We start from the raw sequence: 14,360 nt of genomic DNA on the forward strand, positions 1-14,360 counted from the left end.
GAGAGGGATGGGCAGAGAGGGGGACAGAGACAGACAGCGAGAGAGAGAGCGAGGGGGAAGACACGGGGATGGAGGAGCCGTGGGGCGGGAGGAGGCAGCACAGACCACCCCCCAGGGGCTTTTGCTGGTTGAGGTTTGAGGAAAACCGGTGTCTGGCGTGTCGGCGTAATTGAGCCTTTCCCGCAGCCCTGGTCCGCGCTGGCCGGCTCGTTCTTTCTCAGCTTTTCCAGGGCGATAAGTGACAGCGGGATTTGATTGCTGGTGAGCTTGAGCCCTTGTCCCCCATTTATTTTGAACCACTTTTTGGTGAATCTCTTGGTCTTTTTGCTCACCTTCTTAGGGGCTGCTTACCGTAGCCTTAGTAACTTACCACGGCCATCTCTGTGCTGCGAACACTGCACAGAGGTTTCCTCATTCATCTTTTGCATTTTAATTTTGTTTACAGTATTTATTAGGAAGGTAACTTTTTATGTTGTCAATTATGTCATTTCTGAAAATACGTGATATCATTTACACACGATGAAACGCACGGGCCTTGAGTGTCTGTCCGCCGCGCTTCGACAGTCCTGAGCATCTGAGCAAATGCCGTCTCTGTCAGGCAGTCCACACCCTACACAGCTCCCTCCTGCCTCATCTTCCTGCCTCACCCAAGAAGCTGCCTTCTTCTGATTTTTATCACCACGTCTTAGGATTTCCTGTTCCAGAACTTCGTGTGAATAGACCCTTTGCATGTTGACTCTTCTCTGGCCCGTATCCCACAGCCCTGTCGACGCCGGACCCGCTCGCTCCGCTTGTCTTGCAGCCCATGCGTGTTTTTTCCCGTATGGGCGGTTTATTCTTTTTCATTGCCGGGTGGGATTCTCACGTACAGACACACACTTCTGCCGCTGGGTTCACGTCTGAGGGACGTCTGGGGTGTGTCGGTCTGGGCTGCCGTGCGCACAGCTGCCACGCACAGTCCCGTGCAGGGCTTTGCGCAGATGTGTTTCCATGTCTCTTGGGTCAGTCGTGGGCGTGGGGTTGCTGGGTCTCGCGTGGGTGCGTGTTTAGCCTCGTAAGGATGGGCCAAACAATTTCCCGAAGCTGCCACACCATTTCGTACGCTTCTGCGTCATCCTCCAAAAGGCATTCCCAACGTGGGAGATTGCGCGAATCTTCAGGCGTATTTTCTTCTAGCGATTCGGTCATTTTTATTTTCATTTTTGGCATTTAGCGTGGAGTGGTTAGGAGACATCCCCGAGCAGCCCTGCTTCCTGGACAGACTGAACGAGGGGACCTCCTTGGAGATGCGGGCCGTGCGCAGGGCGCGAGGTCCCCACGGCCACAGCGGCGCGGGGACGGGCTGGCCCTCTGCCGACCTTCTCGCGTGTGTGTCTGTCTCATCGTCTTGCTTCGGGGCGAGGCTCTGACCGTCTCTGTCTCCTCCCTCCCTGCCCGCAGCAACAGCAGGAGCTGCTGGCCGTGAAGCACCAGCAGGAGCTGCTGGAGCATCAGCGGAAGCTGGAGAGACACCGCCAAGAGCAGGAGCTGGCGAAGCAGCAGCGGGAGCAGAAGCTGCAGCAGCTCAAGCACAAGGAGAAAGGCAAAGAGAGTGAGTGCGTGGCGGAGCCGGCGGGTTGGCGGCGTGGGCGCCCTCGCCAGGCGGCTCTCCCCGCGGCCTAGGCCCCAGAAGCGGAGCTGGGGCAGGAGCCGCCTGGCTGGTGTCCCTCCCGGGGCTGTGCTTCTGGGCGCCCCAGCCTCAGGGCTGGTCCGCAGCTCTGTCTTCACTTGGGAGCTGCAGGGGGCATGCAGCCCCACTTTGGGTTTGACTTAAGCATTTGCAGGAGTGTTTGCAGACTCCTCGTGGGCTGAAAAGATACTAAGAACCAGAAAGCACCCCAGAAGCATAGTGAGCCTCACCTGTGTTCAGCCTTAACTTCTTCAAAGCTGTTTTGTTTTGAGGGCGTCAGTGAGCACCCAACACCAGGTGGCAGCTGCTAGGACGCCCCTGGACTGGGAGGAGACACGATGACCCACCTCTCAGGTGGCACATTTGCCCTTTGACCCCAGTTTTTTCTTTCCATTGCGGCCGTGCTTGTGCAAAGACCAGCCTGGTCTGTTATCCTCCAGGAGACACCCAACTGGATCTTAGCCAGGGGACTCCTCTGGGTGCCGTTCCCCCTTTGAAAATTAGGCGGAATTCCCCATGTCGGCGCCGGGCAGAGCGCCTGGGGCTCGCACGAAAGGATGGACGCGGTTCGGCATTCCACCCACAGGGTGCCGTGTCCCTCCCAGGCTGTGGCTGAACAAACACTCCCTCATGTGTATTTGGGCCCCTTTGTTTTGGTAGTTTGTCGTTTGCAGCGAGACCCCCAGGACCTAAGGGGGGCGAGTGAACCCACTCTCACATCCCCAGGCTCTGGTCCTTTCTGCCCAAGACCTCAGAGCTCAGGTGAACGCACTGGCCCCCTGTTAATCCCGCGTGTCAGTAAGTCACGACGTGCATTTCTCTCCTGGGTCGGGATTTGATGTCGTGACTGTATGGTGATTTACTCTGCCTGTGCCCATGAGTAAAACTAGAACTTTAGGCACTTGACCAGTACATATTTATTTATTTTTGGCTGTGTTGGGTCTTCGTTTCTGCGCGAGGGCTTTCTCCAGTTGCGGCGAGCGGGGGCCACTCTTCATCGCGGTGCGCGGGCCTCTCACTGTCGCGGCCTCTACCATCGCGGAGCACGGGCTCCAGACGCGCAGGCTCAGTAGTTGTGGCGCACGGGCTTAGTTGCTCCGTGGCATGTGGGATCTTCCCAGACCAGGGCTCGAACCCGTGTCCCCTGCATTGGCAGGCAGATTCTTAACCGCTGTGCCACCAGGGAAGCCCCCTACCAGTACATATTAACCTCAAAAAACCTCAAAAATTCTTTATCCTCAACTACTGAAAATGGTTAGCCCTGCAGTCAAATCCCGCTAGCCTTCTAAGTCTGATTCTCTGGGAATTCCTCCTCCATTGCCGGACCCCCAGGTTGGGAAGCCTGACATGGGGCTCAGAACCTTCTCTCCCGTGGGTGGACTTCTGTGGTCTAAGTGTTCTCCAGTTTGTAACTCACCCACCCAGCGGTTATGGGATTTATTTTGCTGTGATTGCGCCCCTCCTACCGTCTCACTGCACCTTCTCCTTTGTCTTCGGATGTGGGGCATCCTTTCTGGTGAGTTCCAATGTCTTCCTGTCGTTGATTGTTCAGCAGTTAGTTGTGACTCCAGTGCTCTCGCAAGAGGTAGTGAGCGCACATCCTTCTACTCCACCATCTTGAACCCAGTATTTGTACGTTCTTAGTTGTTTTTATACATAAAATTAACAGCTTTGCCAACAGTTACTACAGCTTTTCACTCTTGAAATAAATACACTTTAAATGTATTTTCACTTTAACTGTCTGATAGAGTTTCAATTTAGAAAGCAGGTCAAGAGAGTTTTTATTCCACGTGAAATCTAATTTTTCTATTAGTATTTGAAAGTAATTACTAAATCTGAATGGTACATCTCGTTGGATCACAACAATTTGGTGAGATGGTGATGTACAGGCTCAGTGATGGCCCACAGTCGAGATTCCAGAAACGAGGACAGAAAGGCATCAGGAGAAGCGCAATTGCAGGTTTGGGTTGGCTGCTTGCACCGTGGTCTGTGGGCCACCTTGCGGCCCCGCAGTGGGCTGATGTGCCAGGTGGGGTCCATCACACTCACGGCTCTCACTCCCTGGCCTGCTGGCTCCCATGGCATCCGCCTGCCACCTGCCCAGCTGGTCCACACAGCCAAGCTGGTCTCACCACCACTTGCTTTGCGCTGAGGGTGTGGCCAGGGTGCTGACCACACCTGAGCCTGTAGCACACGGTGTCAGGAACCAGCCCCCCAGTCGTGACGCACTGACCTGGAGCAGAGGACAGGTGCCTGTGCTCTCATTTCTGAAACTCCTGGGACGACTCTAAGGTGCCATGGAGGCTGAGAACCAGGGTCGGGGTCCATGTCCTCTCTCCGGGTTAGGGGCCTGAGCGTCTTGGCGGCTCAGTGGTCTCCCTCCGTGGCTTCCATAGAAGCTGCCCTGTGGACGACAGCACCCCGGTCCTCACAGGTGCCCTCGGGAGGGGCTCTGCTGCGGGCAGGATGGTGCGTGGGGTCCAGAGCTAAGGCGCACCTGCTGAGCCCCGCGCACCTGGCCCCTGACGTGGCCCCGCTCCCTGCCCGACCCCTGCTCCTTGCCCTCCCCTCAGTGTGCCTCGTCCACGTGCTTTTCTTTGGAGCGAGGGAATGGTTGTTTGCAGAGGATGGAGGGTTTAGATTGCTAGGATCGGCGAGTTGCTGTGCGCCCGGCGTGCCGGCAAACCCCAGTTCACCAGCTTGGTCTACAGTAACTCCTCCTAGTTGGCCAGAAAGTTCCAATAAAAATAACGTCTTCAGCCTCACAAAATATGAAAAGATTTGACTTCAGAAAACACGTTTAAAGTAAAAAACGACTTCTGCTGCCTGCTGAGCAGGCCCTTGACGGGGCGAAGGAATGTTCTCTGCTCCCCTCCAAGCTGGTCCCAGTGGCAGCCCTGGCGGTTTTCAGCTTGTGGGTTTGGGTGGTCGGGTTTTATTATTAATAATGGACTGTGTGCAGTTGGGTCCTTGGCATGCTTGCGTCAGCTGTGCAGCCCTCAGAGTGTGGCCTTGAGAGAAGGCAGGCCTGGCAGGCCGCGCGCTGGACGCCGCTTGGGCTCCTGAGCGCGTGGGGCCTCACCGATGAACGAGAGTCTTGTTTGTGCAGCTTAAGGAGCGTGGGGCGGGGAGCGCGCGTGTGGCGTTCAGCATCTCCACTTTGTAAGCGTTTGAAAAGGCAGTGCAGAGCTTCCGTTGTTTAGTTTCTTGGGTTTTTTTTAAAAATGAATTTCTTTTTGAATATTTAATCAAAAGTTTTGTTACACTTAACATCTACTGTACTTTTAAGTAATCCTGCAGCTTTCTTGTACTTTTTTTTTTTTTTGCCGTACGCGGGCCTCTCACTGTCGTGGCCTCTCCCGTTGCGGAGCACAGGCTCCGGACGCGCAGGCTCAGCAGCCATGGCTCACGGGCCCAGGCGCTCCGCGGCACGTGGGATCTTCCCGGACCGGGGCACGAACCCGCGTCCCCCGCATCGGCAGGCAGAGTCTCAACCACTGCGCCACCGGGGAAGCCCCTTCTTGTACTTATCGATACCAGTGAATGCTGCTGATTTGGTAGAACAGTGACTTCTTAGAGTTTATGGCAATTTTCATCTTGTTCAGCACGAACACTCATCTTCAGTCAGTTTTATTTAAATTAACCGTGTTTAAGACTCCATGATACACTGTCTTTAAATCATATCGAAAGGAAAAATCCAACGGAAGACGAGTCTTCGCCCCCTGGGCAGTTTGGAACTCATACAGCTACGTGTTTTTCACTGTTAGTTACAGGTACAGCCTGTTGGGGAAGAAGGTGCCATTGCTTGAGGGAAGTCGTTCACTTTGTCTAAAAAATGGCTCAAAAGGGTGGAGATAAAAGATGGAACACCGGACCCCAAGAGAAGTTCTTTGCCCCGTTTGCTGGGGAAGTCGCGCGTTCCTCAGAGGCGCAAACCTGGCAGACGTGTCCCCACTCGGGTCTGGTGTCACATGCTGCAGGGCCTCCGGGGCCGCTGAGCCCCTGGGTCTCTGTCCCCAGCAGGTGGGCCCCGCCCAGATCCCCCTTCCCTTCTTGGGCTCCCTCCAGGGCTCGTCCTCTGATCGCTCCCCGGGGCTTTTATTTACCTCCAGCCCTGCTGGCTGGTTCAGTGCTGGCACACAGTACGTTCTCTGTAAAGCCTGTCAAATGAATAAATGATCATCGACAGGGATTGATTTTTTTAAGTAAAGATGGAAACATTTGGTATTTATTCATCTGCTGAAGGTGTTTTGTTGATGCTGGAAGTTTCATTTAAAGTGAAAAAGTCTTTTGAGAGGCGGGTGTATAACTAGAATGACGAGGATTAGAATCAGCGTCTTCCGCTGGGAATTCTCTCCCTGTCAAGGAACCTTCCGGGTCATTTTATGGGGAAGGAAGTCAGGGTGTGGGGACGTGGGTTTGTTTTCTTCTGACTCCATAAGAGCCTGGCAAGGAGCACTCACCCACCCTAGAGCTGGCTGAGGGCCATGTGTGTCCGTGACCACCCGGGGACCCCTCAGGCACACCTCCTCCTGTGAGGGCCCTGCAGGCGGCCCAGGGGACAAGGGTACTGTCCACCTCCCAGCCCAGCAGGTGCCTTGGAGTGCCTCCTCAGCCCCCGCCAGGGATGGGCCAGCGTCCCCCTGGACAGGGCAGCTGCCCTTGCCCGTCTGTGCACTTATCGTGCACGTGCCCTCCCTGCTGGAACTGGGCGTCTGTCCTTGTCCCTTCTTGGAGCTCAGGAGCCCATGGTGTGAGCCTGGGGTGTGGCCAGAGCAGGGAGAGTGAGCTCTTCCTCAGCGTGGCTCGCTCTGCAGGGCAGGGTGCCTCCACGTCAAGGGGGCTTTCTGAGCAGGTCGGGCCAGCTGACCCCCAGCCTGCCGGCTCCTGCCCCCCGAGAACCCTGCTTTGCATCATTTACTCCTTCCGGTCCTTTCAGAAGGACCTGAGGGTCAGCTCCTCAGACGGGCCCTCTGGGTCGTGTTGACCTCGTTGACCTTGCCCCGTCCCCGCACTGCCAGCGCACTGGAGCCAGACACCAAGCCCCTCATCTGGCTCCCGTTTCTTTCCTGGCGGGGTTGAACCTACCTTGCCCACTCCCTGCTGTAAAGGGCCCTCTGTGCGCCCCGTTCCCTGCCTCCCGCACCACCCCCTCCATTCCCTGGTTGGGGGGCACTTTGTGTTGTGACACGGTCCACACTTTGCGTATTTTGTCAGGTGTCCGCCTGGGGCTGAGAGGCCGTCAGGAGTGCCGGGGGCTGCGTGTCAGGCACGTTATACACAGATTTCAGTGTTTCCACGAGGGTGATTTTTCAGACGAGACAGACAGGCTGAAAGTGTTCAGGACGGTCCAAGTCCAGCCCTGGCTGCATTTGGAGGGAACCCAGGGGCCTTGCTCAGAAGCGGAGGTGTGAGTTTATACCTCCAGTCACTTCCCACCTCCTGCTCTGGTCACCACTCCCGTGGCCCTTCGTGCTGGGTGTTGCTGGGTCTGGGCTGCTCTGCCTACTGGCTGGTGCACCCACACGCAAACGTCACATAGCACATGGAGCTCGGGCAAGCCTCCCTGCTCAAGAGATGATGAGTTGTCTCCTTGGACGCCAAGAAGGCCTGAGACAAAAGCCCGTGTGTCCCGACGGACCCTTCCAGATGCGCTCTGGACTCGGTTTAGGGCACTTTCCTGGTGCTTCCCTGGCTGGTCTAGTTCAGGTCCCTCTGCAGCGTGGAGGACCCTGTTCCTGAGGGGTTTGTTCTGCCTGACCCTGAAGTCCATCATGAAACGGCCACAGTGGGATGCTGCCTTTAACGCAGACCTATTTATAGACAGAAATTCAACTCGCGAATGATAACAGTTATGTTTGGAATTGGATAAAGGTGACGAGAAAGATATTTCTCTAATGATGTTAACAATTTATGAGCAATTTCTCAAAATATCTGTAGAGTCTTATACACCAAAATTCATTTCATACATCAGAGTGAAACGTGAAAGAAAAATAATAGAAAACCACTAAATGAATGAAAATCCAACACCAGAAAAACAAGGACAAAATGAAACTGATTGTTTCCCAAACCAGTGAAAAGATCAAATTCAAAGCTTCCAGGAAATGGAAAAAAAAATCACAATGGATAAACTAGAATAGATGCCGTAAAAACAAGCACTGGAACATCTGAATTAGGAAAAACTTAAGTCTTTTCCTTCCAGTGCTGGGAAAACGCAGCGCTCTCGTCTCGTGTTTCTCCTTCAGCCTTACGTCACCACGCTCCCACAGAGCACTTCACTCCTGACACTTCTGGTCACCAGACATGTGTAGGATTTCCCCATAACAGGCAATTCTCTGCAACACCGGGTGAGTGTCCTACAGTTTCACTCAATTCTGACACTATCTCCCCAGAGCAAGCATCAGATCTCGCAGGTTCAGGACTCAGTCCCATAGGAAGATGAACAGCCAGATAAAGAGATACCGAGGGTGAGGTCTGGGAGGGTCCCAGGCACAGGAGACTCTGTCTCCGTGGGGTCGGGGTCCCCCTCCCAGTGCAGATGTGCTCACCAACCCGGAAGCTCTCTGAACTGCGTACAGTTGGGGTGTTGTGGAGGCTTCCTCACGTGGGTATGATCAATTACTAGCTCCGCTTACAGCCCCTCTCCCCACTCTGGAGCGTGAGGGTGGAGCTGAGAATGCCAAGCTTCTCGTCAAGGCTTGGTGTTCCTGGTGACCATCCCCCTCCCAGGAGCCCCGTGAGAACAAGAGATGCTTCTCATGCTCTGATCCCTTAGGGAATTGCAAGCGTTTTAGGAGCTTTGTGCCTGGACCAGGGCAGAGACCACTGTTTTCTGTTATCTCACAGCTTCAGAACATAATCCACATTTTAAAGGGAAGTGAGAGACCAGGACAGACCTTGCATGTGCAAGCAGAACGCAGAGCCGGGAGCCGGGACGCTGGCGAGACCGAGCATCCGAACAGCCTCGCCTGGCGCTGTCCACCCTCAGCGCAGCCCCCCGGGCCACGTGGCGCTTGTAGCATTCGTGTGAGGCTTAAATGCGCCGCGCCAGCGTGGCGGCTGCCAGTAAATGTATCACTGAAGAAAAGCCACGCGCACTGAAGGCTGCACCTCTGAAGGGACACAGGCCCACAGCGGCACCACACACGCGACAGGAAGACTTTGGAAGAAAAGCGAGCCAAGGACGTAAAGGTGCATCACTGGAGAGGAGAACCAGTGTGTGTCCCCGGGGCTGTCAGGGCCTGGCAGAGGGAACCAGGCGGTCTTCTCATTTGCAGCAAGTAGTGCTCCCGATAGACAAGGGTCAGGTGGTACTCCCAAATACTATCAGAGATAGAGACGTGGGTCAGGTGGTACTCCCGAGTACTGATAGACAAGGGTCAGGTGGTACTCCCAAATACTATTAGAGATAGAGACGTGGGTCAGGTGGTACTCCTGAGTACTGATAGAGACACAGGGTACCTGGTCTATGGCCAATGGGGTTGCACTTGGTGGTCATGTATAGAGGCATTTTGGAAAACAGCTTAGAAGCTGCTTCAGGGGCTGTTACTATCGTTTTGTTGGATGCAGGCATTTTGCTCATCTCTTCAGAGGACAGAATCCTAAGCGTGGGGGATGATATTTACTTATAAATGTTGACACGACGTGGTTTCTAACAAGAACAACAAAAGGAAATGTCTAAAAGTGTCTCCCGGTTGGGAAAGGGTTTTGGAAACTCTGCATCGCTCACCTCGTGAAGCGTTTTCCCGCCATTACAAATGCTGTTTGAATTCTGTGTGACAACGGGGAAAACACTCACCGCCATCTCTAATGGAAGGATGGGTCCGAAGTGCCCTGGAGTCTGATTGCAGCTCTGAGGAAAACACATGAGGTGCCGGCAGATCTTGAGTCAGCGTGTTGGGCTTGGACTTTAGTTGTGTGTGTCTGTTTCTCAAATTGGCCAGTTTTCTCTAACGGGGCTGTGAACAACCGCTACGACCACCAGAAAAAAAACACAGAACCCAAGATTTCAGCTTTAGTCCGACTTGGTGAAATGCGCTTTGTCTCAGTAGGTGGCTGTAGGCTGTAAAGAGCAGGAACATCCCCTGACAGGGCTGGAAAGGGCCCCAGCTGCCCTGCCCCTGCCCTCTGCCCAGGTCCCGGGAGGCACGCCTCATCCCTGTCACACGGGTCGCAGGCACCTTTTCTCTGAGGCTCTGTTCCTTCTTGCTGCAGCGAGAAAGAAACCACCCAGCTGCTCTGCCTGATTCAGGACCTCCTTCTATGTAAGAGGATTAGAACTCCCTTCAGCAGTGGGTTCGTGTTAGGTTACAATAGGATTTTGTGCTGCATTTTAAATAGGGTGCAATTACGTAAAATACTCCTGGGAAGAAGGTCTCTTCCTTCAAGCCCTCCTGTCCGTCTCTTTTCCTTGAGATGCTCTCTGGCGTCGGCAGCGTCCTGAATGGGAATCCCACCCTCTCCATCCCTGTCCTGCCTTTCCTGGCACATGGTTCAGGGTCCCCTGGGGCAGAGCCTCGACTCACCCGCCTCTGCTTTCTCCCGCGCCAGGTGCTGTGGCCAGCACAGAAGTGAAGATGAAGCTGCAGGAGTTTGTCCTCAATAAAAAGAAGGCGCTGGCCCACCGGAACCTGAACCACTGCATGTCCAGTGACCCTCGCTACTGGTATGGGTAAGTGGAGGGGCTGGGTCTCCCCTGCGCCCGGGTGCACGGGGTCTGGGGGTAGACCGGAGTGGTGCTCAGTTCTTCACCCTGGAGGGCGTGGAATTAGAAACTCCGTGAGCCAGCAGCACATGTGGTCAGACCAGCGTCGTCCAGGTGCGGAGGGGGCCTGTCTTTAAACAAACCTTAAAGAGGCGTTCGTGGGGCCAGTGCCTAACCATTATTCTTGGCTTCTCACGCAGTTCTTTGGCCACAGAAAGAACCTCTTAAAAAGGAACTCTGGTCTAAATCGTCCGTAGGCACCTCCCAAATTTCTACCCGGTGTGTTATTGATTCCCAGGCAAGTCAAAAGCACCTGTGGTCTTTTCATTGTTTTTATACTAAGAACCCTCTCCCAGAGCCCGCTTAATGGACAGAGACCACCAAGTGCCTTGTTCGTGCTCAGAACTGAAAGCCAAAGAGGTCTTTCACTTTGTGGCGAGGATGCGCGTGTGCCGGGGCCCTTTCCTCTGGGCCTGTGCGCGGCTCAGCAGGGCTGGCAGTCGACACATGCCGAGTTGGAAGCGAGTGACAAAGTTATGTGGCTTTAAACCATGGTCAAAGGTGCCTCAGATTTTCGCTTTGACTCTACTTTTCTACAACTTTTCAAGGGCTTTTTTCTGTTCTAGAAGAAACCTCACAGGGCAGTTTTCATAAATGAAAATGTGATCATCGTTAATTCATTGGGGGGAATGTAGCTCTTCTGGAGCCCCCAGACGGGCAGCAGTTCTGCTAAAACGCCGCCAGATCCCACTGGAATGAACCCGTTTGTTTCAGTAGCTGACGCTGGTCATCATGGTGTAACACGAAGGGCACCTCTGCTCCGAGGCCACCTCTGCGCCCCTCAGGCCGCGCTCACACGAGCAGCGGTGGTCCCCGAAAAGCCACACACAGCAGCCGTGTGCCCCGGAGCGGTGGAGAGTTCTGGGGCAGCACACCTGGGGACCCCACGATGTGGTGGCGCCGATCCGTGGTCTCCCCCGCTAGTGGCAGCCCCCTGGGTGTTGCAGTGGGAAAGCTCCGTTTCCCCCTTTGGGGCAGGTTGCCGGGCAGACGCCCTGCAGTGCAGTGGGTTAGGTAGGGTGGGCGGGTGGGCGAGGACGTGGGCACCACCCAGGAGTAGCCGGTAGGGCAGGGGTGAGGAGGTGCTCCTAGATCCTCCATGGGGGAGGGGATGGGATCCGAGGGTCGGATGCCAGGAGCCGTTTCAGGAGAGGGTCTATCCTGGGGAGGCGAGACCAGCTGGGGGGCTTCGGGAGCAGCGGTAAGAGCGCTGTGGGCCCAAAGGAGGTTGGGTGGTGAGAGCAGAGGTCATGGTTGACCACACTGGGGTCCTCTGACAGTGGCCACAGTGATGTGAAGAGATCGGGGCGGCCAGTGCCAGGACACCCCGTGAGTGGTGGGGCGAGGTGTTCGGGCTGGCAGGAGTAGAGGCCCAGGACACCCCGTGAGTGGTGGGGTGAGGGGTGAGGTGTTCGGGCTGGCAGGAGTAGAGGCCCAGGACACCCCATGAGTGGTGGGGCGAGGTGTTCGGGCTGGCAGGAGTAGAGGCCATGATGATGTGCTTGTACATGACGGGGAGGATGGAGCCTGCAGGATGGGAAAGTGCTGGCGGCTGCCGGGGAGGGGTGGTCTCCGCAGAGCTGCACGTGCCAGGAGGTTAGAAGGGAGAAAGGGCTTTGGGGAGGAGGGTCAGCAAGGAGCACCTGGGAGCCGAGAAGGGGCAGGTGGGGGCATGCAGGGTGGCTAGGCCTGGGGGCAGGGTGCCAGAAGGGGCTGACACGCCGCTCCCTGGTGAGCAGGGCAGCTGAGACCTGGCGGAGGCTTGCTTGCCCGGGTCCAGCGTTTTGTGGGGAGCTCCCTCTTCCCCGGGGGACTGGGCTGTGCAGGCTGCAGTGGGGAAGGACTTGTCTCAGCAGAGTCAGCCAGGGATGGGTTTGTTTGTGTTGGGTTTGGCACCTTTCTCGTTTTGTCACCCAAAACCAAACCAGATCATGGACCACATTCACTTGCTGCATAAAGGCAAACCTTTGCTGGAAAACCAATCCAGCAAAGAACCAATCTTGATGGGGAAGAGCCGCACCTTGACCCTGGCTTCGTGCCACACATGACAGTCAGCTTAAATGTCATGGACCTGACGTAAAAGCTAAGTTGTTAAAACTTCCAGAAGGAAACATAGGAAAAAGTTTTCATGACCTTGGGGAAGAGGTAGGCAAAGACTTCTTAAAACACTAAAATCTTCAAGCATAAACCAAAAAACATAAACTTAATCAAAATGTAAAACTTTCACTCTTTGAAAGCCACCCTTAAGAAAATAAAAAGGCAGGGCGCAGGCAGGAAGAAAATATTCGCCATGCATGTATCTGACAGAGCACTTGATCCAAAACATATAAAGAGCTTCTACAAGTCAATAACAAAAAAACAGGCAACCTCCTGAAAAAGTATGGGCAAAAGACGTGACCCGATACCTCACAAAATAAAGATGCAAATGGTCAGTAAGCACATGAAAAGATGGTGAGTCACCCGGGAAATGCAGTGCGCAGCAAGGTGCCCCCTCACACCCAGTGGGTTTGAAATTGAACAAACCCAGTGTTGGCCAAAGCGTGGAGGCCCTGGACCCCTACACGTGGCCAGTGGGGATTGAAGTGGCACAGCCACCGTGGCAGTTTCCTATGAAGGTAAACATACTCCCACCCCATGACCTGGCCACGCTCCTAGGTGTTTCTCCAAGAGGAGTAAAGTCTTCCATCCGGGCAAAGACTTGTGTCCCCATGGTCATAGCAGCTTTATTCATTATCGCCAGAGAACGGAAGCAGCTGAGTGCCCACCAGCAGGTGAGTGGTGAAACACAGGGGCACCCGCTCCCTGGTCTGCTGCTCAGCGAGGCCCAGGGCTGCCCGCCAACACCTAGAAACATTAAGCTTGGTCGAAGACGCAGCGTCTGTGCATTGCGATGCCTTTGCCAGCAGCTCTAGGGTCAGCACAGCTGAGCTGTAGTGACAGGAAGCCAGGCGGCAGGGGCTGGGGGTGGAGATCCCTTGCCAGAGGACAGTGGGCCTTCTGTGAAGGCGGCGCTGCTCTGTATCGTTACTGGGTGCTGGTTCCATGGTGTACATGTGTGAAAAACCCCAGCTTTAAGCTCATCGTATGAGACCGTGGTGGCTGTCCGTGTGGCAGCCACCAGCCACGTGGGCTCCAGGGCGTTGAAGCGAGCTGTTCAGATTGAGACAAGCTGTGAATGTCAGACACGCTGGATCTCAGAGCCTCATGGGAAAAAAGAACGGGGACTATTTCATTAAAACTTTTTAGATTGATTACATGTTGAAACGATAGGATTGGGGATAGATTGGGTTAAGGAGAACACGGAGGTTGATTTCACTGCTTCCTTTTTGCTCGTGTGCACATGTCTATGAGAGAATTTTAAATTGCACATGTAGCCGGTGTTACTTCCTTTGGACAGCGCTGGTGTGAGTGATTACAAGTTGTATTTATTTTAAATCACCTGCATAAATCTGAGGTAATAGGAAAGGCCAATGGTTGATAGAATTGAAATGGCCGAACTTGTGTTTAGCTTTATTCTGTACTACAATCAGAGGGACGGGACGTTTAGAAAGCAAACAAGGCATATTTGTTTTTCCATCTTCATCAGGAAGGATTGTCTTTAAGACAAGGTGCCCCTCCCATCAGCCAGGGTCACAGCAGACACACCCGCCTGTGCTTCCTCCCCTGGCGGGAATGAAGGCTTGAAAACCTGGAAGACGATTCTGGTTGGGGCTGAGTTAGACAGGAGAGCGGCAATTCAGGTTCTGCCCCCGGGTTACAAGGGTGGGGGGCGGGTGTGTGTGCGCGCATGCGTGTGTGTGTGTGTGTGTGTGTGTAAGTGTGTAAGTGTGCATGCAGCCAGGGACAGGACTTGGCGTTGGCTCACACGTCCAGACTCTTGCTTGCTGGGGGCAGGTGTGAGCCCTGGGCTGTGTGATGAGGGACGGG

General features: G+C 54.6%; 1 protein-coding gene across 3 annotated transcripts in view; it reads left to right on the forward strand.

The window, feature by feature from the left end:
- HDAC4 (histone deacetylase 4) overlaps positions 1-14,360 on the forward strand; it is a 284,915-nt gene that overhangs the window by 186,782 nt on the left and 83,773 nt on the right. For all 3 annotated transcript variants that reach the window (XM_027116793.1, XM_027116797.1, XM_027116794.1), the window contains exons 6-7: positions 1,441-1,591; positions 10,220-10,340. In XM_027116793.1, coding sequence (XP_026972594.1) covers positions 1,441-1,591; positions 10,220-10,340 — 272 coding nt within the window. The remainder of the gene's footprint in view (positions 1-1,440; positions 1,592-10,219; positions 10,341-14,360) is intronic.

Source organism: Aethalodelphis obliquidens, unplaced genomic scaffold (assembly GCF_003676395.1).
Source record: "Aethalodelphis obliquidens isolate GAN/ISIS:26980383/991018 unplaced genomic scaffold, ASM367639v1 scaffold2, whole genome shotgun sequence".
NCBI lineage: Eukaryota > Metazoa > Chordata > Mammalia > Artiodactyla > Delphinidae > Aethalodelphis > Aethalodelphis obliquidens.